The 26979-nt window shown below is 41.6% G+C and overlaps 1 protein-coding gene across 2 annotated transcripts in view; it reads left to right on the plus strand.

Moving 5' to 3' along the window:
- Positions 1 to 26979, plus strand: part of FER (FER tyrosine kinase) — a 728481-nt gene that overhangs the window by 55189 nt on the left and 646313 nt on the right. For both annotated transcript variants that reach the window (XM_053701530.1, XM_053701531.1), the window contains exon 4: positions 11817 to 11990. In XM_053701530.1, the coding sequence (XP_053557505.1) occupies positions 11817 to 11990 (174 nt within the window). The remainder of the gene's footprint in view (positions 1 to 11816; positions 11991 to 26979) is intronic.

Here is a 26979-nt window from a genome sequence, read left to right on the forward strand (position 1 = left end):
TGTGACATATGATGACCAAATACAGTAAGTGGGGGCGTCGCTTTAATGGATGATTATTTCATTTATTTTGACAGGAGACCGGTACCGTTTTTCATTGGTAGGAATTTTGACAGGTCTCCTCTACGCTCCTTTGCGAGTATACGTCAAGATGTGACACACGCTGAGGACGTCATTGCCCCTCGACACTACACGCGGGCCGTGATAGTGGCTTGGCGTTTCAAGGAGAGTACACACATGGTTATTTAAGGTGAAGGGTTATGGAGATTTGTATACCGCTTTGTATTTGTTTCATTGCTGTACCAGGCATTTGACAAAGGTGACGTAATGTTCCCGAAACTTTATGTTTTTTAATGTACTAAATTAAATGTTATGTTTTATACTATTTCCAGTGAGTGCCTTTTTTCATCGTTTCTATTTTTTAGATATTTTTCTGAGAGTGCACCCTGGGGGCTGATATTGGATTACGGAGTGCCTATTCTACTGACTTTGATATCTAATCTATAGCTGTCACTTGATTCAACAGCTAGAGAAACCAATCATGGCAATCAGATTTTCTGTGGCTATCGATTAATGTAACAGCCTTGTATTCAAGCATACCGCATACATTAGGTCTAGAAGCCCTAAGGGATATGTTCAGAAAATACAGACTATACAGATGAATTCCTACAGTTTACAGTATCAGCTCCTTTCCTGTTAACACATAATTATTGTCTTTGGAGGGAAACTCTTTCTGCAGAAATGTGGGACAGCAATGGTGGCAAAATTTACCTCGCATATGCTTATACATGGGATGGATGGAATCGTCGCACATTTTCTCAGATTATTTCCCCTTCAAAGACAATATCATAGTCTATGGTCGCCTCATGGACAACCTAATTTTAATATGACATGACAGGAAATAATTAAATCAGTTAATTTATTAAATATTTCAATAACTATACACACTACCAACAAGTCATAGATACATTTGCTAGATCTCGTCGGTTCTCAAATCCAGACCACACCGTAGGTATGTACCATGGTTTATAGAAAAGCTTTGGCACGCAATACGATATTGAGAGCAGACTCCTGTCATGTAGGACACATCAAAAAAGGCATCCCCAAAGGCCAATATATAAGAATACGCAGGAATTGCAGCTCTCTATAAAGCTACAATTCCCAAGCAAGGGAACTTACAGAAAGGTTAATAAAGAGAGTGTCAGGGTACCAGGAATCGGACAGATACATGAAATGCTAAAATAATCAAACCTGTATTAAATAAACAAAAATTAATAAAGAGTCCAAAAGCCAAATGACAAGCCAGGAGTCAAAGCCAGAGTTGGTAGACAAACAAGCCAGGTCAGTAGCCAAAGAAAGTAGTCAGACGAGCCGGGGTCAGTAACAAAGAGAACAGAAGAGTCAGGAACAAGCCTGGGATCAGGAACCAGAAGGGACACTAAACAAGCCATGTAATACACAGGAACTCACAAAGAAGTCTGAGACAATGCAGGGCAAAGGCAGACTTTAAATAGTGATGACATCATTCAGGGACTGCATGCTATCAGTTCAGCATGCTAAGGCACTGTGGCTGAGCTCTGTAGCAACCCAAGGGTTGCAGGTTTGAACCCCGGCGAGGTCCACTCAGCCTTTCATCCCTCAGTGGTCGATAAAATGAGCAGCGCCTTGAGATCCTTACAGGTGATTAGCCGCTCTTTACAAGTACCCAATACATACATACAACCTGTCTCTCACTGTTTGGTCATGAGGGCGCCTGGGTGAGTGAGCAGCGTTACACATTCTGCAGCAGGCGAGGAGAGAGACAGGTGAGTAAAAATGGCAGCCAAACCACAAATAACAAACATATGCAGGGTGAAACCCTGAGAGAGAGGATACAAAAAAACTACCCTTCTCAAATTAGAAACAGAAATAGCAGTAACAAAGAAAAACCCTCTTTAAGCACAGACATCAAGATGAACCTAGTAAGGAACAAGTCATTTTTTAAACTAAATATAATCAACAGTATTATAAAATCTGCAATATTGTCCGAAAATTTCTGCCCATCGTACACATTGATTCAAGCTTATAGAAGGTAGCGGACCAAGGGATGTTGTTAAAAAAAAGCACCTACAATTGGAGATAAAACTAAACAACATTTTATGATAAAATTAAGCAGAAAACAAACTGGTTAGATAGCAGAAAAGGATTTTTCAAATGTGGAAGGATACCATGTAAAACCTGCAGCTACACTAAAATCTGAGTAATTTAGTTCCTTGTTTAATGGTAAAACTTTTAGAATTAATAGTAGAATAGATTGCACCAGTAGCTATGTTGTCTAATTACTTTCCAATATTGTCTTTTTCAATACTAGGGATCACAACACGCCCACTGAAGGAGAGAATTAGGCAGCATTTGTTATCACTGGATGAGCAATCGCTTAAGACACCAGCTGCTAAACATTTTCGCACACATGGTGAAAAAGTAAAAAACTATTCTCCTTTGTAGGTATAGAACACATTAACAAGGACATAAGAAGAGGGGATAGACTATCTAAATTGCTTAAGAGAGAATTCTATTGGATATTCACCTTGGATACAAAATACCTCGGAGGGATTAATATGAGGAATTATGTAGACTTATTTATAGTTATTACTCGCATCCCTTTAATCACCCCTCACTAAATATCCATCCCATTAGTCACTTTAGAACATGTCACTTACTGAGCAAAGATACTTGTAACTTAAAGTGAATGTCAATTTTGATGCTAAAGTGTCCGGTTTTAAAAAATTCGATTAAAAACAGGGGCACTTTAATTCATCATAATTTACATTTCACTCCCATTGTGAAAATAAACTTACCTTTTAAACTTGACAGCCGATCCAGCTTCCTCCACCCGTCGTAAATCCTCTTCCTGGGTCTAAAATGAGGAATCCAGCTTCCTGCAATCACGGCGTTGAATCAGATACTGATTACCCCGGGGGGGAAGCCGTGATTGGAGGATGACCTATCCATCATTTCTGACGTCAGAAATGGCTTGCGACGACCGGAGGAAGCTGGAGCTGCTGTCAAGTTTAAAAGGTAAGGTTTTTTTTTTCTTTTTTCACAACAGGAGTGAAATGTAAATTTTTATGAATTAAAGTGCCCCTGTTTTTAATCAAATTTTTAAAAACTGGGCACTTTAGCATCAAAATTTACATTCACTTTAATACATTTTTATTAAGTATTCTGTTTTTCTTTTTTAAAGAGTCAGCAAATTTTTATTTATAATTAATAGCTAAATAACATGACATTAGTCTTTAGCTGAGAGTAGATTACAGATTCAAGGAGTTACTGAATCTTTAAAACAAGCGATAAACCTATATATTGTTTGACATCAGTACCTATTGCATGAACATGCATATATGTAGTCACCTTAGCAGATATTAAGTAGCTTTTTTATGTACGTCACTTAAGCAAACTTTAAATCTTTTTCATTCTTTTTATATTTTCATTTTATGTTAATTTGTTGCTGAATTGTAATTGATATTATGTACCTAAATATCTAGATTTATACTAATGGCACTCGCAGTGAGTGAAATGTAATAAACAGTGGTCTCTAACTTACAAAGAGAGGGAAACTGTGTAATTCACTCACAGCGCACTGCCAGCAGGCTTAATAGAATATGTATAACAGCAGACTTAACAGCTACTAAACAGTTAATGATTAACTGCATACTCATCAATGGTTAACTAAAGCTGTGAAATAAAGGACTGCACAGGTTGTAGCCAATGATCTCTGAGGAAGCGCATGCGCAAAAGGCGTCAGATCAATGCATGCTACCTAACAGATTGCGTAAACTTTTTGGACGCTACATTAAAAGCCACTGAGCAAAAGAAAGAAAACGGTCCACTCCTTTCTTGTTAGTATTTACAATTCACGGTCCTGGAGAGCCGTGTTTGGACCACTACATTATACCCAGTGTATCTGACCTGCAAATTTACTTCTGAGTGGAATTGGAGATTGGGCAAAACAGCTTACATACCCTGTGAGCACTTCCACTGACCTATTTGTGGGCGTACCTTCTACCTGAGGCATCGTCCGAAGGAGCAGAGGGCTTACCGAGGCACTTGCTGGAACCACTGCACTGGCGAGGACGAAGAGGCGGCAGAGCTGACAACTTGAGGCTGTGGACCACCACCCCATTGGAGGAACTGTTTAGCCCACACAGCCGTGAAGAGGAGGTAGGCGCCCCCACAACCAGACACTTTGTCATTCAATGTTGTTACTTTGACCGATGGCTTGCCCAATTGACTCTCCCTGCGAAGGGTTCAGTATACAATACAATGCTGACTTTTTGCAGATACAAACTAATTTTGTATACAAGGAACTTTTTCCACTCTTGTGATTTATCAAGATCCATCTATACTGAAATATACATGAAATCACAAACACTTTGCAGGACTATTTCAGACATTGGACTTTATTTATATTCAAATTTGTTGAGCATTTTCCCTTTTTTGTGTTATCTATATCTGTGTGTGTTTGTGTATATGTGTGTATATAATGTGGATGTCCCATGGATGAGTGTATTTTATAGATGGGGCATAGTGAATTACATAATATTGTATTGTAATTTTTAATTTCTTTGTATGTATACAATGTATATCTCATATTTGATATTGGTGTCTAACCTTCTCGGTCCATATTGGTCATTGGAGAAGCTTCCTATTCCATATTTAACATACTTATCTGAGTTTTGGCCCACTAAATACAGCATGGGTCTCGTTAATGTTCTATCTAGGCCTCAAAAGGTGTCTCATGTGTTTACAACATAGCAGGGGATTCCTGTGTGTAAATTCCATCTTAGTCAAGATGTCTTCATCTTGGTGTGTATTGTGCCCTAAGATAACCTCTTAGACATATGGTTCAATGTAAACACAGTTCAGAGGCTTGCTGGCAAAGCATGTGAACAAATGGTAGAAGGTTATGGATGCAGGCTTCGATCAGGGGTAAACTTCCTCGTAAATTAATTATTCGATTCATTGAGATGGTGAATTTCGTGTATAAATTAATTATCTTATAAGTGGATTTAATAAATCTTTCTGATAATGACAAGGTTGTATGAATATAGACTATTTTCCACAAATGATGTAACACTGTTCTCTCTCTCCTGCGCTCTCTTTCTTGCGCTTTTTTCTCACTCTTTCTTGCTCTCTTTATCATATCTTTAATCGATCAAACATTATATAGTGTTATTTTAACATGTTAGTATTATAGGGAAGTTGTAATTATTTGCATACAATTCGCAGAACTGTATTTCTTCTGTTATGTGTGATCAGTCCACGGGTCATCATTACTTCTGGAATATAACTCCTCCCCAACAGGAAATGCAAGAGGATTCACCCAGCAGAGCTGCATATAGCTCCTCCCCTCTACGTCAGTCCCAGTCATTCTCTTGCACCCAACGACTAGATAGGATGTGTGAGAGGACTATGGTGATTATACTTAGTTTTTATGACTTCAATCAAAAGTTTGTTATTTTAAAATAGCACCGGAGCGTGTTATTACTTCTCTGGCAGAGTTTGAGGAAGAATCTGACAGATTTTTTACTATGATTTTAACCGGAGTCGTTAAGATCATATTGCTGTTCTCGACCATCTGAGGGAGGTAAAGGCTTCAGATCAGGGGACAGCGGGCAGATGAATCTGCATTGAGGTATGTGGCAGTTTTTATTTTCTGAATGGAATTGATGAGAAAAGCCTGCCATACCGTTAAAATGACATGTATGTATACACTTCAGTATTCTGGGGATGGTATTTCACCGGAACTACTGTGTTAAGGTCACTAATCCTTTTAATAACTATTCTCATGTTAAACGTTTTTGCTGGAATGTAGAATCGTTTACATTGCTGAGGTACTGTGTGAATAAATGTTTGGGCATTATTTTCCACTTGGCAGTTTTTTGCTTTAATTGTGACAGTTTCGTTTCTCTTCACTGCTGTGTGGGAGAGGGAGGGGCCGTTTTTGGCGCTCTTTGCTACGCATCAAAAAATTCCAGTCAGCTACTTTTATATGTCCTGCATGATCCGGTTCATCTCTGACAGATCTCAGGGGTCTTCAAACTTCTTTGAAGGGAGGTAAATTCTCTCAGCAGAGCTGTGAGAATTCTTATAGTGACTGTGTATAAAAAACGTTGTTTTGTTTTTCTTATGTACAAATTTAATTAGTGTTGTTTTTTACTAATGGGAACAAACCTTTGCTAAAAGTTGTGTTGTTTTAAAATTTGATGCAATAACTGTTTTTCAGTTCATTATTTCAACTGTCATTTAATCGTTAGTACCTCTTTGAGGCACAGTACGTTTTTTGCTAAAAAAGATTATAACCAAGTTGTAAGTTTTTTGCTAGTGTGTTAAACATGTCTGACTCAGAGGAAGATATCTGTGTCATTTGTTCCAATGCCAAGGTGGAGCCCAATAGAAATTTATGTACTAACTGTATTGATGCTACTTTAAATAAAAGTCAATCTGTACAATGTGAACAAATTTCACCAAACAGCGAGGGGAGAGTTATGCCGACTAACTCGCCTCACGCGACAGTACCTGCATCTCCCGCCCGGGAGGTGCGTGATATTTTGGCGCCTAGTACATCTGGGCGGCCATTACAGATAACATTACAAGATATGGCTACTGTTATGACTGAAGTTTTGTCTAAATTACCTGAACTAAGAGGCAAGCGTGATCACTCTGGGGTGAGAACAGAGTGCGCTGACAATGCTAGGGCCATGTCTGATACTGCGTCACAGCTCGCAGAGCATGAGGACGGAGAGCTTCATTCTGTGGGTGACGGTTCTGATCCAAACAGATTGGACTCAGATATTTCAAATTTTAAATTTAAATTGGAGAACCTCCGTGTACTACTAGGGGAGGTCTTAGCAGCTCTCAACGATTGTAACACTGTTGCAATACCAGAGAAACTGTGTAGGTTGGATAAATACTTTGCGGTACCGGCGAGTACTGACGTTTTTCCTATACCTAAGAGACTAACTGAAATTGTTACTAAGGAGTGGGATAGACCCGGTGTGCCGTTCTCACCCCCTCCAATATTTAGAAAGATGTTTCCAATAGACGCCACCACTCGGGACTTATGGCAAACGGTCCCCAAGGTGGAGGGAGCAGTTTCTACTTTAGCTAAGCGTACCACTATCCCGGTGGAGGATAGCTGTGCTTTCTCAGATCCAATGGATAAAAAATTAGAGGGTTACCTTAAGAAAATGTTTGTTCAACAAGGTTTTATATTACAACCCCTTGCATGTATCGCGCCGATTACGGCTGCGGCAGCATTTTGGATTGAGTCGCTTGAAGAGAACCTTAGTTCCTCTACGCTAGACGACATTACGGACAGGCTTAGAGTCCTTAAACTAGCTAATTCTTTCATTTCGGAGGCCGTAGTACATTTAACCAAACTTACGGCTAAGAACTCAGGATTCGCCATACAGGCACGCAGGGCACTGTGGCTAAAATCCTGGTCAGCTGATGTTACTTCTAAGTCCAAATTACTTAATATACCTTTCAAGGGGCAGTCCTTATTCGGGCCCGGTTTGAAAGAACTTATCGCTGACATTACGGGAGGTAAGGGCCACGCCCTACCTCAAGACAAGGCCAAAGCTAAGGCTAGACAGTCTAATTTTCGTCCCTTTCGGAATTTCAAAACAGGAGCAGCATCAACCTCCACTGCACCAAAACAGGAAGGAGCTGTTGCTCGTTACAGGCAAGGCTGGAAGCCTAACCAGTCCTGGAACAAAAGCAAGCAGGCCAGGAAACCTGCTGCTGCCCCAAAGACAGCATGAACCGAGAGCCCCCGATCCGGGACCGGATCTAGTAGGGGGCAGACTCTCTCTCTTCGCCCAGGCCTGGGCAAGAGATGTTCAGGATCCCTGGGCACTAGAGATCATATCTCAGGGATACCTTCTAGACTTCAAATTATCTCCCCCAAGAGGGAGATTTCATCTGTCAAGGTTGTCAACAAACCAGATAAAGAAAGAAGCGTTTCTACGCTGCGTACAAGATCTGTTAACAATGGGAGTGATCCATCCGGTTCCGTGGTCGGAACAAGGACAAGGGTTCTACTCAAACCTGTTTGTGGTTCCCAAAAAAGAGGGAACTTTCAGGCCAATCTTAGATTTAAAGACTCTAAACAAATTCCTAAGAGTTCCATCGTTCAAAATGGAAACTATTCGGACAATTTTACCCATGATCCAAGAGGGTCAGTACATGACCACAGTGGATTTAAAGGATGCTTACCTTCACATACCGATCCACAAAGATCATCACCGGTATCTAAGGTTTGCCTTCTTAGACAGGCACTACCAGTTTGTAGCTCTTCCATTCGGATTGGCTACGGCTCCAAGAATCTTCACAAAGGTTCTGGGTGCCCTTCTAGCGGTACTAAGACCGCGAGGGATTTCGGTAGCTCCGTACCTAGACGACATTCTAATACAAGCTTCAAGCTTTCAAACTGCCAAGTCTCATACAGAGTTAGTTCTGGCATTTCTAAGGTCGCATGGATGGAAAGTGAACGAAAAGAAGAGTTCTCTCTTTCCTCTCACAAGAGTTCCATTCTTGGGGACTCTTATAGATTCTGTAGAAATGAAGATTTACCTGACAGAAGACAGGTTAACAAAACTTCAAAATGCATGCCGCGTCCTTCATTCCATTCAACACCCGTCAGTAGCTCAATGCATGGAGGTGATCGGCTTAATGGTAGCGGCAATGGACATAGTACCTTTTGCTCGCCTACACCTCAGACCGCTGCAACTATGCATGCTAAGTCAGTGGAATGGGGATTACTCAGATTTGTCCCCTACTCTGAATCTGAATCAAGAGACCAGAAATTCTCTTCTATGGTGGCTTCATCGGCCACACCTGTCCAGGGGAATGCCATTCAGCAGGCCAGACTGGACAATTGTAACAACAGACGTCAGCCTACTAGGTTGGGGCGCTGTCTGGAATTCTCTGAAGGCTCAGGGACTATGGAATCAGGAGGAGAGTCTCCTTCCAATAAACATTCTGGAATTGAGAGCAGTTCTCAATGCCCTTCTGGCTTGGCCCCAGTTAATAACTCGGGGGTTCATCAGGTTTCAGTCGGACAACATCACGACTGTAGCTTACATCAACCATCAGGGAGGGACAAGAAGCTCCCTAGCAATGATGGAAGTATCAAAGATAATTCGCTGGGCAGAGTCTCACTCTTGCCACCTGTCAGCAATCCACATCCCGGGAGTGGAGAACTGGGAGGCGGATTTCTTGAGTCGCCAGACTCTTCATCCGGGGGAGTGGGAACTTCATCCGGAGGTCTTTGCCCAAATACTTCGACGTTGGGGCAAACCAGAGATAGATCTCATGGCGTCTCGCCAGAACGCCAAACTTCCTCGCTACGGGTCCAGATCCAGGGATCCGGGAGCAGTTCTGATAGATGCTTTGACAGCACCTTGGAACTTCAGGATGGCTTATGTGTTTCCACCCTTCCCGCTGCTTCCTCGATTGATTGCCAAGATCAAACAGGAGAGAGCATCAGTAATTCTAATAGCACCTGCTTGACCACGCAGGACTTGGTATGCAGATCTAGTGGACATGTCATCCTGTCCGCCTTGGTCTCTACCTCTGAGACAGGACCTTCTGATACAGGGTCCATTCAAACATCAAAATCTAACTTCTCTGAAGCTGACTGCTTGGAAATTGAACGCTTGATTTTATCAAAACGTGGTTTTTCTGAGTCGGTTATTGATACCCTGATTCAGGCTAGGAAGCCTGTTACCAGAAGGATTTACCATAAAATATGGCGGAAATACCTATACTGGTGCGAATCCAAAGGTTACTCCTGGAGTAAGGTTAGGATCGCTAGGATATTGTCTTTTCTACAAGAAGGTTTAGAAAAGGGTTTATCAGCTAGTTCATTAAAGGGACAGATTTCAGCTCTGTCCATCTTGTTACACAGACGTCTGTCAGAAAATCCAGACGTCCAGTCCTTTTGTCAGGCTTTAGCTAGGATCAAGCCTGTGTTTAAAGCTGTTGCTCCACCATGGAGTTTAAACTTAGTTCTTAACGTTTTACAGGGTGTTCCGTTTGAACCCCTTCATTCCATTGATATAAAAATGTTATCTTGGAAAGTTCTGTTTTTAATGGCTATTTCCTCGGCTCGAAGAGTCTCTGAGTTATCAGCCTTACATTGTGATTCCCCTTATCTGATTTTTCACTCAGACAAGGTAGTTCTGCGTACTAAACCTGGGTTCTTACCTAAGGTAGTCACTAACAGGAACATCAATCAAGAGATTGTTGTCCCATCCTTGTGTCCAAATCCTTCTTCAAAGAAGGAACGTCTTTTACACAATCTGGATGTAGTTCGTGCCCTCAAGTTCTACTTGCAGGCAACTAAAGATTTTCGCCAAACTTCTTCCTTGTTTGTCGTTTACTCTGGACAGAGGAGAGGTCAAAAAGCTTCTGCTACCTCTCTCTCTTTTTGGCTTCGTAGCATAATACGTTTAGCCTATGAGACTGCTGGACAGCAGCCTCCTGAAAGAATTACAGCTCACTCCACTAGAGCTGTGGCTTCCACTTGGGCCTTTAAGAATGAGGCCTCTGTTGAACAGATTTGCAAGGCTGCAACTTGGTCTTCGCTTCATACTTTTTCCAAATTTTACAAATTTGACACTTTTGCTTCTTCGGAGGCTATTTTTGGGAGAAAGGTTCTTCAGGCAGTGGTTCCTTCTGTATAATGAGCCTGCCTATCCCTCCCGTCATCCGTGTACTTTTGCTTTGGTATTGGTATCCCAGAAGTAATGATGACCCGTGGACTGATCACACATAACAGAAGAAAACATAATTTATGCTTACCTGATAAATTCCTTTCTTCTGTTGTGTGATCAGTCCACGGCCCGCCCTGTTTTAAGGCAGGTAAATATCTTTTAAATTATACTCCAGTCACCACTTCACCCTTGGTTACTCCTTTCTCGTTGTTTCTTGGTCGAATGACTGGGACTGACGTAGAGGGGAGGAGCTATATGCAGCTCTGCTGGGTGAATCCTCTTGCATTTCCTGTTGGGGAGGAGTTATATTCCAGAAGTAATGATGACCCGTGGACTGATCACACAACAGAAGAAAGGAATTTATCAGGTAAGCATAAATTATGTTTTTACTAGTCGGCAACCCTGGACCTCTGATAAGCTTTTTACTCTTCTGCTTTTAGAAATTGTATAAATTTGTCGTTTGTTGTAAGATCCAGTTATTTATTAACTGTACGGACACATCTCCTAAAATTACACACACTATCTATCTATCTATCTATCTATCTATCTATCTATCTATCTATCTATCTATCTATCATAATATAACTGTACTTTACAGGTACAGAGATTACTATATTTTACAAATATTCATTCAAGTTGCTTTATGTCCTTTAGAATACTATCTTCTGCTCAAAAGTTTTCACTTTAACTTTTACTGCTTGGCCATCCCAATATGAAACCCACAAATATTATTTTGGGATTCAGACACAGCATACAATTTTAAAAAGTTTCCAATTTACGTCTTACCAAATTTGTTTAGTTCCTATGATATTCTGTGTGGAAGAGATACCTAGGTTGGTATCTGGAACACTACATAGCAAGAGATAGTGCTACCACCTAGTGCTCTTGGAAATGTATAACATTTTTGCAAAACTACTGTAACGTAAATAGAAAACTCTTTTTGGTAGCTTTTTTTGGGTGGATTTTCTCTCAAAAATAGTTTTATTTAAAAAAAATAAATGAACCTTTTTAAATTGAAAATAATGAAACCTTAGTGAATTTTGCTTTTTTTTTTTTAAGTCATGGTTGCATATGGTACAGCAGACAGAACAGCTGAGCAAAATCATGAAGACCCATGCTGAGGAACTCAATTCAGGACCACTCCACCGGCTGACAGCTATGATCAAAGATAAGCAGCAAGTAAAGAAGAGTTACATCAGTATTCATCAGCAGATAGAAGCAGATATGTGCAAGGTAGTTAATAATGTAGTATAACCTTTGTATAATTATGGTGTGTATCATACCTTACTGTATTATTTACATGATATCTGTTACTTAAAGGGACATAAAACCCAAATGTTTTCTTTCATAATTCAGACAGAGCACATAATTTTAAACAACTTTCCAATTTACTTCTGTTATCAAATTTTCTTATTTTTCTTGTTATCCTTTGTTGAAAAGCAAGGATATAAGCTCAGAAGTGTGCATGTGTCTGCAGCACTATATGGCAGCAATTTTGCAACAATGTTATACATTAGCATGAGCACTAGATGGCAGCACTATATCCTGTCATGTAGTGCTTCAGGCACGTGCACGCTACCTACCTAAGTATCTCTTCAGCAAAGAATAACATGAGAAGGAAGCAAATTTGATAATAGAAGTAAATTGGAAACTTTTTTTTAAATTTGTATTCTCTATCTGAATAATAAAAAATATATTTCTCTTGTTAAGTGTATCCAGTCCACGAATCATCCATTACTTGTGGGATATTCTCCTTCCCAACAGGAAGTTGCAAGAGGATCACCCACAGCAGAGCTGCTATATAGCTCCTCCCCTAACTGTCATATCCAGTCATTCTCTTGCAAGCCTCACCAAAGATGGAGGTCGTAAGAGGAGTGTGGTGTTTTATACTTAGTTTATTCTTCAATCAAAAGTTTGTTATTATTAAATGGTGCCGGAGTGTACTGTTTATCTCAGGCAGTATTTAGAAGAAGAATCTGCCTGCGTTTTCTATGATCTTAGCAGAAGTAACTAAGATCCATGGCTGTTCTCACATATTCTGAGGAGTGAGGTAACTTCAGAGAGGGAATGGCGTGCAGGTTTTCCTGCAATAAGGTATGTGCAGTTAATATTTTTCTAGGGATGGAATTTGCTAGAAAATGCTGCTGATACCGAACTAATGTAAGTAAAGCCTTAAATGCAGTGATAGCGACTGGTATCAGGCTTATTAATAGAGATACATACTCTTATAAAAATGTAATATAAAATGTTTGCTGGCATGTTTAATCGTTTTTATATGTATTTGGTGATAAAACTTATTGGGGCCTAGTTTTTTCCACATGGCTGGCTTGAATTTTGCCTAGTAACAGTTTCCTTAGGCTTTCCACTGTTGCAATATGAGTGGGAAGGGCCTATTTTAGTGCTTTTCTGTGCAGCTAAAAATACTGACAGAGACATTCAGCTTCCCTCTGCATGATACAGGACATCTTTGAAGGGCTCAAAAGGCTTCAAAGTCGTTTTTGAGGAAGGTAAAAAGCCACAGTAGAGCTGTGGCAGTTGTTGTGACTGTTTGAAAAAACGTTTTTGTCATTTATTATTCCGTTTTTGGTATTAAGGGGTTAATCATCCATTTGCAAGTGGGTGCAATGCTCTGCTAACTTGTTACATACACTGTAAAAATTTCGTTAGTGTAACTGCCTTTTTTCACTGTTATTTCAAATTTTGACAAAATTTGTGTTTCTTAAAGGTGCAGTAACGTTTTTTATATTGCTTGTAAACTTGTTTAAAGTGTTTTCCAAGCTTGCTAGTCTCATTGCTAGTCTGTTTAAACATGTCTGACACAGAGGAAACTACTTGTTCATTATGTTTGAAAGCCATGGTGGAGCCCCATAGGAGAATGTGTACTAAATGTATTGATTTCACCTTAAACAGTAAAGATCAGTCTTTAACTATAAAAGAAATATCACCAGAAGATTCTGACGAGGGGGGAAGTTATGCCGACTAACTCTCCCCACGTGTCAGACCCTTCGCCTCCCGCTCAGGGGATGCACGCTAATATGGCGCCAATTACATCAGGGATGCCCATAGCGATTACCTTGCAGGACATGGCTGCAATCATGAATAATACCCTGTCAGAGGTATTATCCAGGTTGCCTGAATTAAGAGGCAAGCGCGATTGCTCTGGGGTTAGGAGAAATACAGAGCGCGCAGATGCTGTAAGGGCCATGTCTGATACTGCGTCACAATATGCAGATCATAAGGACGGAGAGCTTCAGTCTGTGGGTGACATCTCTGATTCGGGGAAACCTGATTCAGAGATTTCTAATTTTAAATTTAAGCTTGAGAACCTCCGTGTGTTACTTGGGGAGGTATTAGCTGCTCTGAATGACTGTAACACAGTTGCAGTACCAGAGAAATTGTGTAGGCTGGATAAATACTATGCGGTGCCGGTGTGTACTGATGTTTTTCCTGTACCTAAAAGGCTTACAGAAATTATTAGCAAGGAGTGGGATAGACCGGGTGTGCCTTTTTCCCCACCTCCTATATTTAGAAAAATGTTTCCAATAGACGCCACTACACGGGACTTATGGCAGACGGTCCCTAAGGTGGAGGGAGCAGTTTCTACTTTAGCAAAGCGTACTACTATCCCGGTTGAGGACAGTTGTACTTTTTCAGATCCAATGGATAAAAAATTGGAGGGTTACCTTAAGAAAATGTTTGTTCAACAAGGTTTTATTTTACAGCCGCTTGCATGCATTGTGCCTGTCACGGCCGCGGCGGCATTCTGGTTTGAGGCCCTGGAAGAGGCCATCCATACAGCTCCATTGACTGAAATTATTGACAAGCTTAGAACACTTAAGCTAGCTAACTCATTTTTTTCTGATGCCATTGTTCATTTGACTAAACTAACGGCTAAGAATTCCGGATTCGCCATCCAAGCGCGTAGGGCGCTATGGCTTAAATCCTGGTCAGCTGACGTGACTTCGAAGTCTAAATTACTCAACATTCCTTTCAAGGGGCAGACCTTATTCGGGCCTGGTTTGAAGGAAATTATTGCTGACATTACTGGAGGTAAGGGTCATACCCTTCCTCAGGACAGGGCCAAAGCAAAGGCCAAACAGTCTAATTTTCGTGCCTTTCGAAATTTCAAGGCAGGTGCAGCATCAACTTCTTCCGCTTCAAAACAAGAGGGAACTTTTGCTCAATCTAAGCAGGTCTGGAAACCTAACCAGTCCTGGAACAAAGGCAAGCAGGCCAGAAAGCCTGCTGCTGCCTCTAAGACAGCATGCAGGAACGGCCCCCTATCCGGCGACGGATCTAGTAGGGGGCAGACTTTCTCTCTTCGCCCAGGCGTGGGCAAGAGATGTTCAGGATCCCTGGGCGTTGGAGATCATATCTCAGGGATATCTTCTGGACTTCAAAGCTTCCCCTCCACAAGGGAGATTTCATCTTTCAAGGCTATCTGCAAATCAGATAAAGAAAGAGGCATTCCTACGCTGTGTGCAAGACCTCCTAGTTATGGGAGTGATCCATCCAGTTCTGCGGACGGAACAAGGTCAGGGTTTTTATTCAAATCTGTTTGTGGTTCCCAAAAAAGAGGGAACCTTCAGACCAATTTTGGATCTAAAGATCTTAAACAAATTCCTCAGAGTTCAATCTTTCAAAATGGAAACTATTCGGACCATCCTACCCATGATCCAAGAAGGTCAGTACATGACCACAGTGGACTTAAAGGATGCCTACCTTCACATACCGATTCACAAAAATCATCATCGGTTTCTAAGGTTTGCCTTTCTAGACAGGCATTACCAATTTGTAGCTCTTCCCTTCGGGTTGGCTACAGCCCCGAGAATCTTTACAAAGGTTCTGGGCTCACTTCTGGCGGTTCTAAGACCGCGAGGCATAGCGGTGGCTCCATATCTAGACGACATCCTGATACAGGCGTCAAGCTTTCAAGTTGCCAAGTCTCATACAGAGATAGTTCTGGCATTTCTGAGGTCGCACGGGTGGAAAGTGAACGAGGAAAAGAGTTCTCTATCCCCACTCACAAGAGTCTCCTTCTTAGGGACTCTTATAGATTCTGTAGAAATGAAAATTTACCTGACGGAGTCCAGGTTATCAAAACTTCTAAATGCTTGCCGTGTTCTTCACTCCATTCCGTGCCCTTCGGTAGCTCAGTGTATGGAGGTAATCGGCTTAATGGTAGCGGCAATGGACATAGTGCCATTTGTGCGCCTTCATCTCAGACCGCTTCAATTATGCATGCTGAGTCAGTGGAATGGGGATTACACAGATTTGTCCCCTCTGCTAAATCTGGATCAAGAGACCAGAGATTCTCTTCTCTGGTGGTTGTCTCGGGTACACCTGTCCAAGGGTATGACCTTTTGCAGGCCAGATTGGACAATTGTAACAACAGATGCCAGCCTTTTAGGTTGGGGTGCAGTCTGGAATTCCCTGAAGGCACAGGGATCGTGGACTCAGGAGGAGAAACTCCTTCCAATAAATATTCTGGAGTTAAGAGCGATATTCAATGCTCTTCTGGCTTGGCCTCAGTTCAGTCGGACAACATCACGACTGTGGCTTACATCAACCATCAAGGGGGAACCAGGAGTTCCCTAGCGATGTTAGAAGTCTCAAAAATAATTCGCTGGGCAGAGTACCACTCTTGCCACCTGTCAGCAATCCATATCCCAGGCGTGGAGAACTGGGAGGCGGATTTTCTAAGTCGTCAGACTTTCCATCCGGGGGAGTGGGAACTCCATCCGGAGGTGTTTGCTCAGTTGATTCATCGTTGGGGCAAACCAGAGTTGGATCTCATGGCGTCTCGCCAGAACGCCAAGCTTCCTTGTTACGGATCCAGGTCCAGGGACCCAGAAGCGACGCTGATAGATGCTCTAGCAGCGCCTTGGTTCTTCAACCTGGCTTATGTGTTTCCACCGTTTCCTCTGCTCCCTCGACTGATTGCCAAAATCAAACAGGAGGGAGCATCGGTGATTCTGATAGCACCTGCGTGGCCACGCAGGACTTGGTATGCAGACCTAGTGGACATGTCATCCTTTCCACCATGGACTCTGCCTCTAAGACAGGACCTTCTGATACAAGGTCCTTTCAATCATCCAAATCTAATTTCTCTGAGACTGACTGCATGGAAATTGAACGCTTGATTCTATCAAAGCGTGGCTTCTCCGAGTCAGTCATTGATACCTTAATACAGGCACGAAAGCCTGTTACCAGGGAAATCTACCACAAGATATGGAGTAAATATCTTTATTGGTGTGAATCCAAGAATTACTCATGGAGTAAGGTTAGGATTCCTAGAATATTGTCCTTTCTCCAAGAGGGCTTGGACAAAGGATTATCAGCTAGTTCCTTAAAGGGACAGATTTCTGCTCTGTCTATTCTTTTGCACAAGCGTCTGGCAGAGGTTCCAGACGTCCAGGCGTTTTGCCAGGCTTTGGTTAGAATTAAGCCTGTGTTTAAACCTGTTGCTCCCCCGTGGAGCTTAAACTTGGTTCTTAAGGTTCTTCAAGGAGTTCCGTTTGAACCCCTTCATTCCATTGATATTAAACTTTTATCTTGGAAAGTTCTGTTGTTGATGGCTATTTCCTTGGCTCGGAGAGTCTCTGAGCTGTCTGCCTTACAATGTGATTCTCCTTATCTGATTTTTCATGCAGATAAGGTAGTTCTGCGTACCAAACCTGGGTTTTTACCTAAGGTGGTTTCTAACAAGAATATCAATCAAGAGATTGTTGTTCCATCATTGTGTCCTAATCCTTCTTCAAAGAAGGAACGTCTTTTACATAATCTGGACGTAGTCCGTGCCTTGAAGTTTTACTTACAAGCTACTAAGGATTTTCGTCAAACATCTTCCCTGTTTGTCGTTTACTCTGGACAGAGGAGAGGTCAAAAAGCTTCGGCAACCTCTCTTTCCTTTTGGCTTCGGAGCGTAATACGCCTAGCCTATGAGACTGCTGGACAGCAGCCCCCTGAAAGGATTACAGCTCATTCTACTAGAGCTGTGGCTTCCACCTGGGCCTTCAAAAATGAGGCCTCTGTTGAACAGATTTGCAAGGCTGCGACTTGGTCTTCGCTTCACACTTTTTCAAAATTTTACAAATTTGATACTTTTGCTTCTTCGGAGGCTGTGTTTGGGAGAAAGGTTCTTCAGACAGTGGTTCCTTCCGCTTAATCCTGCCTTGTCCCTCCCATCATCCGTGTACTTTAGCTTTGGTATTGGTATCCCACAAGTAATGGATGATCCGTGGACTGGATACACCTTACAAGAGAAAACACAATTTATGCTTACCTGATAAATTTATTTCTCTTGTAGTGTATCCAGTCCACGGCCCACCCTGTCCTTTTAAGGCAGGTCTAAATTTTAATTAAACTGCAGTCACCACTGCACCCTATGGTTTCTCCTTTCTCTGTTTTCTCCTTTCTCTGTTTGTTTTCGGTCGAATGACTGGATATGACAGTTAGGGGAGGAGCTATATAGCAGCTCTGCTTTGGGTGATCCTCTTGCAACTTCCTGTTGGGAAGGAGAATATCCCACAAGTAATGGATGGATGGATACACTACAAGATAAATACATTTATCAGGTAATCATAAATTATGTTTTTGGGTTTAATGTCCCTTTAAGGTTTTCTAAGTGGTATAAGACTATTTACACAGTAGATATGCATATGATATAACTTTCAGTATGAAGAACTTTAGCTTATCAGTAAGTCACAGTATCCCTCTCTCTCTCCCTCTCTCCTTCCTGGCTTGGTTACAGGTTTGAACAAAAGATCCAGTTATTTCACTGAAAAGGTTTCTGATGAGAATGATTCTTGTATCCCCAAGGTTTAGCTTTTAATAAAGTATGCCAAGAGAACAAAGCCAGTTTGGCGATGGAGTTAGAGAGTTGTTGGTTTGCATGCCCTATCTGAATCATGATAGTTTAATTTTGACTACATATTCCCTTTAACATTGGAGATTGTTTAGGGAACTGATACTGTCTTTTTCTCCTAGTTTTAGTTTTTGTACACCTTTTCTCTTGCAAGGTGTATCCAGTCCACGGATTCATCCTTTAATTGTGGGATATTCTCATTCCCTACAGGAAGTAGCAAAGAGGGCACACAGCAAAGCTGTCCATATAGCTCCCCCTCTAGCTCCACCCCCCAGTCATTCTTTTTGCTGGCTCTAAGCACTAGGGTCTCTCTCGGGAGTGTAAAGTGAATGTGGTGTTAGAATTGTAGTTTTATTATCTTCAATCAAAAGTTTGTTATTTTAAATGGTACCGGTTTGTACTATTTACTCTCTAGCAGAAAAGTGATGAAGTTTTCTGCTGAGAGGAAAATGATTTTAGCATGTTGTAACTAAAATCCACTGCTGTTCCCACACAGGACTGAGGAGTACCAGAAAACTTCATTTGGGGGGAACAGTTTGCAGGGTGATCTGCAATAAGGTATGTTCAGTCATTTATTTCTAGACAAGACTGAGATAATGCTAGAAGACTGACAATATCCCCATGAGGGGAGGGTAAGCTATGTTCACAGACTTAGTAAGGAATTGAATGCTTACATAATAGGGCTAATATACTGGTTGACACTTATTCAGGGCAATCGATTGTTTGGCTAAGGAAAAATCGTTTTGCAAGACACTTTGAAAGCCCCTTTGGGTTTTTTCTGGGTTATTACCACATGGCTGTTTTTTAGTCACTTAGGAGTGATTTACTAGGCCTCACAGCTCCGGAGTAGAGTGGGAGGGGCCTAATTGCCTCAGATGCACTGTTAGAATTGCAGAGAAGTTCATGCTGTTTCACATGGAGGGTCCTGCTGATGTTTGAGGGCCTAAAAGAAGCTATATTCCCCCAAATCTGATCCCTAAGGGAAGGTAGGGCCACAGCAAGGCTGTGGCAAGGTGCTGTAGTGATTTAACCAGGTGTTGGCTTTAGGCTGCTCCGGTTTGGGCATTAAGGGGTTAATCGTTTTGAAACTTGGGGTGCAATCTTATTAAGGCTTTAGCTACATACTGTGAAAATTTCAGAAAGATTGCTGCATTTTTCACCTTTTGTAAAATTGTGTGCTCTTTTTATCTCTTAAAGGCACAGTAACGTTTTTTTTTCAAATTGTGTTTTTTATTTGATTAAAGTGATTCCAAGCCTGTTTGTGTACTCTACTAGTCTGTTAAACATGTCTGACACTAAGGAAAATCCTTGTTCAATGTCTTTAGAAGCCATGGTGGAACCCCCTCTCAGAATGTGTCCCACTTGTACTGATATGTCTATACACTTTAAAGATCATATTGTTGCACTTAAGAATGTGGCCCAAGATGATTCTCAGACTGAAGGTAACGAGGGTAGCCCGTCTGCCTCTCCCCAAGTGTCACAACCAGTTACGCCCGCGCAAGCGACACCTAGTACCTCTAGTGCGTCTAACCCTTTTACATTACAAGACTTAGCGGCAGTCATGGATAATTCTCTTACAGCCTTCTTATCTAAACTGCCCGTGTTACCTGCAAAGCGTGATAGCTCCATTTTAAGAACAGATTATGAGCATTCTGACGCTTTGTAGCCGTATCCGATATACCCTCACAACGCTCTGAAGTGGGAGCGAGGGATTTGATGTCTGAGGGAGAAGTCTCTGATTCAAGAAGGGTTCCTCCCCAGACAGATTCAGATACATTGGCTTTTAAATTTAAACTAGAACACCTCCGTGTTTTACTTAGGGAGGTAGACCCTTTGGTGATCCCAGAGAAATTGTGTAAAATGGACAAGTACCTAGAGGTCCCTGTTTACACGGATGCGTTTCCGGTCCCTAAGAGGATTGCGGATATCGTTACTAGGGAGTGGGATAGGCCAGGTGTCCCTTTTGTCCCCCCTCCTGTTTTTAAGAAAATGTTCCCCATATCTGACCCCATGTGGGACTCGTGGCAGACGGTCCGTAAGGTGGAGGGGGCTGTTTCTACACTAGCTAAACGCACAACCATACCAATTGAAGACAGTTGTGCTTTTAAAGACCCTATGGATAAAAAATTAGAGGGTTTACTCAAGAAAATTTTTGTTCAACAAGGTTTTCTTCTCCAACCTATTGCCTGCATTATTCCTGTAGCTACTGCAGCTGCTTTCTGGTTTGAGGCGCTGGAAGACTCGCTCCAGACGGAGACCTCATATGAGGAAATTATGGATAGAATTAAGGCTCTAAAGCTAGCTAATTCTTTTATCACTGACGCCGCTTTCCAAATAGCTAAGTTAGCGCGCAAAAAATTCAGGTTTCGCCATTTTGGCACGCAGGGCGCTATGGCTAAAGTCTTGGTCGGCCGATGTGTCGTCTAAATCCAAGCTTTTGAACATTCCTTTCAAAGGGAAGACCCTATTCGGGCCTGAATTGAAAGAGATTATTTCAGATATCACCGGGGGAAAAGGCCATGCTCTCCCTCAGGACAAAGCCTTTAAAACAAAGAACAAAGCAAATTTTCGCTCCTTTTGCAATTTCAGGAACGGCCCCGCTTCATCCTCTCCGGCTGCAAAGCAAGAGGGTAACGCTTCACAGCCCAAGGCAAACTGGAAACCTTACCAGGGCTGGAATAAGGGTAAACAGGCCAAAAAGCCTGCAGCTGCCACCAAGACAGCATGAAGGGGTAGCCCCCGATCCGGGACCGGATCTAGTAATGGGCAGACTCTCTCTCTTCGCTCAGGCCTGGGCAAGAGATGTACACGATCCTTGGGCATTAGAGATTGTAGCCCAGGGATACCTTCTAGAATTCAAGGACTCTCCTCCAAGGGGAAGGTTCCACATTTCTCGTCTGTCTACAGATCAGACAAAGAAAGAGGCGTTTTTACGCTGTGTAGAAGAGCTACATACAATGGGAGTGATCCACCCAGTTCCAATTGCAGAACAAGGACTGGGGTTTTACTCAAACCTGTTTGTGGTTCCCAAACAAGAAGGAACTTTCAGACCAATCCTGGATCTCAAAATTCTAAACAAATTTCTCAGAGTCCCATCATTCAAGATGGAGACCATTCGGACAATCTTACCAATGATCCAGGAGGGAGGGTCAATATATGACTACTGTGGATCTAAAGGATGCGTATCTGCACATTCCTATCCACAAAGATCATCACCAGTTTCTCAGGTTCGCCTTTCTGGACAAGCATTTTCAGTTTGTGGCTCTTCCTTTCGGGTTGGCCACTGCTCCCAGAATTTTCACAAAGGTGCTAGGGTCCCTCCTGGCGGTTCTAAGACCGCGGGGCATAACAGTGGCGCCTTACCTAGACGACATCTTAATTCAGGCGTCAACTTTCCAAAGAACCAAGTCTCACACGGAGATTGTATTGGCCTTTCTGAGGTCTCACGGGTGGAAGGTGAACATCAAAAAGAGCTCTCTCTCCCCCCTCACAAGAGTTCCATTCCTAGGAACCCTGATAGACTCGGTAGAAATGAAAATATTTCTGACGGAGGTCAGAAAGCTAAAACTGGGAGGCAGATTTTCTAAGTGGTCAGACTTTTCACCCGGGGGAGTGGGAACTCCACCCGGAGGTATTTGCCCAGCTGACTCCGCTATGGGGCACCCCAGAGTTGGATCTGATGGCGTCCCGTCAGAACACCAAACTTCCTCTCTACGGGTCCAGGTTCCGGGATCCCAAGGCGGTATTGATAGATACTCTAGCAGCGCCTTGATCCTTCAATCTGGCTTATGTTTTTCCACCGTTTCCTCTCTTCCCGCGTCTGGTTGCCAGAATCAAGCAGGAGAAGGCTTCGGTGATTCTGATAGCGCATGCGTGGCCACGCAGGACTTGGTATGCAGACCTAGTGGACATGTCATCTGTCCCACCATGGACACTGCCAATGAGGCAGGATCTTCTAATACAGGGTCCGTTCAAGCTTCCAAATTTAGTTTCTCTACGTCTGACTGCTTGGAGATTGAACGCTTAATTCTATCAAAGCGTGGGTTCTCTGAGTCAGTTATAGATACTCTGATTCAGGCGAGAAAGCCTGTCACCAGGAAAATCTACCATAAGATATGGCGGAAATATCTTTGTTGGTGTGAATCCAAGGGTTACTCATGGAGTAAGATTAGGATTCCCAGGATATTGTCCTTTCTCCAAGAAGGACTGGAGAAAGGATTGTCAGCTAGTTTCTTAAAAGGACAAATATCTGCTTTGTCTATTCTGTTACACAAGCGTCTGGCAGAGGTACCAGACGTTCAAGTGTTTGCTCAGGCTTTAGTCAGAATCAAGCCTGTCTATAAACCTGTGGCTCCGCCATGGAGTTTGAATCTAGTTCTTTCAGTTTTTCAAGGGGTTCCGTTTGAACCTTTACATTCCATAGACATTAAGTTGTTATCTGGAAAGTTTCAGAATTATCTGCCTTACAGTGTGATTCACCTTACCTGGTGTTCCACGCAGATAAGGTAGTTTTGCGTACCAAGCCTGGTTTTCTTCCTAAAGTTGCTTCTAACAAGAATATTAACCAGGTAATAGTTGTTCCTTCTCTGTGTCCTAATCCATCTTCGAAGAAGGAACGTCTATTACACAATCTTGATGTAGTTTGTGCTTTAAAGTTCTATTTGCAAGCAACTAAGGATTTCAGACAAACATCTTCCTTGTTTGTTATCTATTCTGGTAAGAGGAGAGGTCAGAAAGCGACTACTACCTCTCTTTCCTTTTGGCTGAAAAGCATCATCCGTTTGGCCTATGAGACTGCTGGCCAGCAGCCTTCTGAAAGAATTACTGCTCATTCTACCAGAGCAGTGGCTTCCACATTGGCTTTCAAAAATGAGGCTTCTGTTGAACAGATTTGTAAGGCAGCGACTTGGTCTTCACTGCATACTTTTGCCAAATTTTACAAATTCGATACTTTTGCTTCTTCGGAGGCTATTTTTGGTAGAAAGGTTTTGCAAGCAGTGGTGCCTTCCGTTTAAGGTACCTGTCTTGTTCCCTCCCTTCATCCGTGTCCTAAAGCTTTGGTATTGGTATCCCACAAGTAAAGGATGAATCTGTGGACTGGTTACATCTTGCAAGAGAAAACAATTCATGCTTACCTGATAAATTACTTTCTCTTGCGGTGTATCCAGTCCACGGCCCGCCCTGGCATTTAAGTCAGGTAAAACATTTTTTGTTTAAACTGCAGTCACCACTGCACCCTATGGTTTCTCCTTTTTCTTCCTAACCTTTGGTCGAATGACTGGGGGGTGGAGCTAGAGGGGGAGCTATATGGACAGCTTTGCTGTGTGCTCTCTTTGCTACTTTCTGTAGGGAATGAGAATATCCCACAAGTAAAGGATGAATCCATGGACTGGATACACCGCAAGAGAAAGTAATTTATCAGGTAAGCATAAATTCTGTTTTCTAAGGTTCTGGCAACTAGACCTCCTTTAAAGGGACAGTCTAGTCCAAATTAAACTTTCATGATTCAAATAGAGCATGCAATGTTAAGCAACTTTCCATTTTACGATTATCATCAAATTTGCTTTGTTCTCTTGGTATTCTTAATTGAAAGCTAAATCTATGTAGGTACATGGTAATTTCTAAGACCTTAAAAAGCCGCCTCCTATCTCAGTGAATTTTGACAGTCTTTTACATTTATGAGAGAGCAACTGAAATAGGTGGCTATTTCTTACCTTTCTAAAATTTAATTTTTTTAGACTTTTTCCAAAGTTTAGACTTGGAACTTTGGGGAGATAGAAATTGATTTACAAAACCACTGAATGTGCCTCCTTGTGCCAAAAATCGGTGATAATACTATGATAATACTGTGTTTTAAAATAAATATATATGTAAAACATCGTGATCAAAATATACAGAATATACAAAAATATATGTATAAAAAAACGTGTCGTGTTAAGTCACCGGTATTGCAAATAACGGCAAAAACTGGGAACATAATGTCACGCCGCGCTGCTCTAGCTGTTGCTAGGGACGCGGCGCCTGATGTTCTGCTCGTTGCCTAGGGTAGAGTCAGCTCCTGTGTGCGTGCGGCGGTAATGTCATTGCCGCACACTCCTTTAATTTTGAAGCCGGTCAGGATCTCCTGTGGCGCTAATCCTGCGCCTATGTATCTCCCTCCTGTTCTGGCATCTGTTTTTCCTTTTCGGTGTGTGAGTACAGATTCGAGTTACAAGTTCCATGTTTTTTACGTGACCCAAATTCAACTTTATGATTGGTCTCTCTTTGTCAGTCTTTTCCGTCTCTCTGTTTCGCTCATGGAATAATTTCAGCTTCAACAAGTACCCCAAGATTTGGGGTGAACCAGGCACCTCAACCAATTAAGGATCAGACCTGCAGGCTTGTTTGTCATAGTTGTCACAGCAATAATATAGCGTTTGTATCTAACCAAGAGACTGTTACTATTGTTACAATACTCACAGAGACTAATATTATTTAAAGGGACAGTAAACCTAAAAAATAATGTTATAATTCTGCACATAGTGCAGAATTATATAACATTATTTTAGTGCTATCGTTATAAAAGCTTTTTTTCCATTTTAATTTTTTAAAAATATGCCGGTTTTACAGACCCGCTCTCTGCTCTCTGCTGAGTGGGTCTGTTTTTTTTACACAGCGCATCGGGCCAGCTGTATAGTCACAGCCCGATGTCAGACAGAGCAGAAGCGAGCTGCACTTAATGTTATGGCGTGGTCGGGCCGGGCTGTGACTATACAGCTGGCCCGATGCGCTGTGTAAAAAAAAAACAGACCCGCTCAACAGAGAGCGGGTCTGTAAAACCGGCATATTTTTAAAAAATTAAAATGGAAAAAAAAGCTTTTATAACGATAGCACTAAAATAATGTTATATAATTCTGCACTATGTGCAGAATTATATAACATTTTTTAGGTTTACTGACACTTTAAACTACACTCTTAGCGCTTCCACTACAGCGCTTAAGTTTTTTTTTTAAATCTTTAAGGGAGACGTCCCTATAGATTGTCTGTCTTTTTTTAAAATTGCTTATATTTTAGGCTATTAGCAAGATATCAGCTCTTGTTAATAAATTTATATTTGATTCACTTATAGTTTTGTATATTTTATTTGCTATTCACGGTATATTAATGGTTAAAGGCTAAACCTTTTTTCAATAGGTATAAGGTTACAGACACAGACATCGTTTTATATGTATTGCTCTTTTGACCATATACAAACATTTTTTTCCTTATCAATCATATGAAATAAGTTTTATATGTGCAATATACAGACAATGGTTCAACTAGGTTGAAATAGTTTATATATATTTAGTTTACTTGATTTTATAGATTCCTGATTGTACCTAAGTGAGTTCCATCACCCCAGGTGAAACTCCTTCCTTCACACTCAATAACTAACGGTATTAAACCAGGATATATTTTTAAATCTGGCAACAGGTTTCACTCTCTTTACCTATGCTGGGTACTAGACATTTCTCAGGGGTACAGGTTAGGCTTCACTTGAGGCGAGCAGCCTTCCTTCAGTGTGTGCTGGATCTGATCGACACAAATATTTGTTCTGGGTCTGGTTGAGAACAAGGGAGAGCCTTTTCTATTTCAGTCTCCTAGATTTGTAAATATTGGACATACTCTATAACTATCCCTTTTCGTCTCTCTTTGCTCTCAGTATTTTCAGGGATTTTGTATACTCTTGTCAGTTGTTGGAGTTTAAGGAATAGCTGTACCTAAATCTTTGTCCAGCTCCTTCTTTTATCCGTTTAGTGTCTGTCTATGTAGAGACACTATGCTATTGGCGACCACACCAACCTATTCCATCTATATCCTTTCATCTGTCTCATTTGGTGGATATTCCAAATTCCTGTTTCCACAGACTCCAGCCTTTTGGGGTTGAGGTCGGCCTGGGGATATCATGGGTCTCAGGGAGTTGGTCCCCCTCACTAGGCGAGGTGAGATATATAATAAATTAAAAAAAATAAATATATATATATATATATATATATATATATATATATATACACACACTCTGTATAACCTTCAGAGTTTTCCAGCCTTGGCCTCTCCTTCGGTGGTAATTTTCATTGTTCAGCTGGATGCTACTTGCAACGGTCTAGCGATGTAAGAGTTTTCTCACATCTGAATGGACAGAGGTTCATCTCTATTCTATCACTGCATTTTCATTCCTGGGGTTAACATTGGGAAGTTAATCAAAATCATAACCTTTTTAAAGCACAGGTCGGGGTCGATGGTCCTCTGTGAAAATTATGAATCTTCCATATTTGATGAGCTCTTCCATCTAGTCTACTTATTTTCTACATTTGTTTCTTTTTCGAGAGAATTCAC

Source organism: Bombina bombina, chromosome 2 (genome assembly GCF_027579735.1).
Source record: "Bombina bombina isolate aBomBom1 chromosome 2, aBomBom1.pri, whole genome shotgun sequence".
In the NCBI taxonomy this organism is placed as follows: Eukaryota; Metazoa; Chordata; class Amphibia; order Anura; family Bombinatoridae; genus Bombina; species Bombina bombina.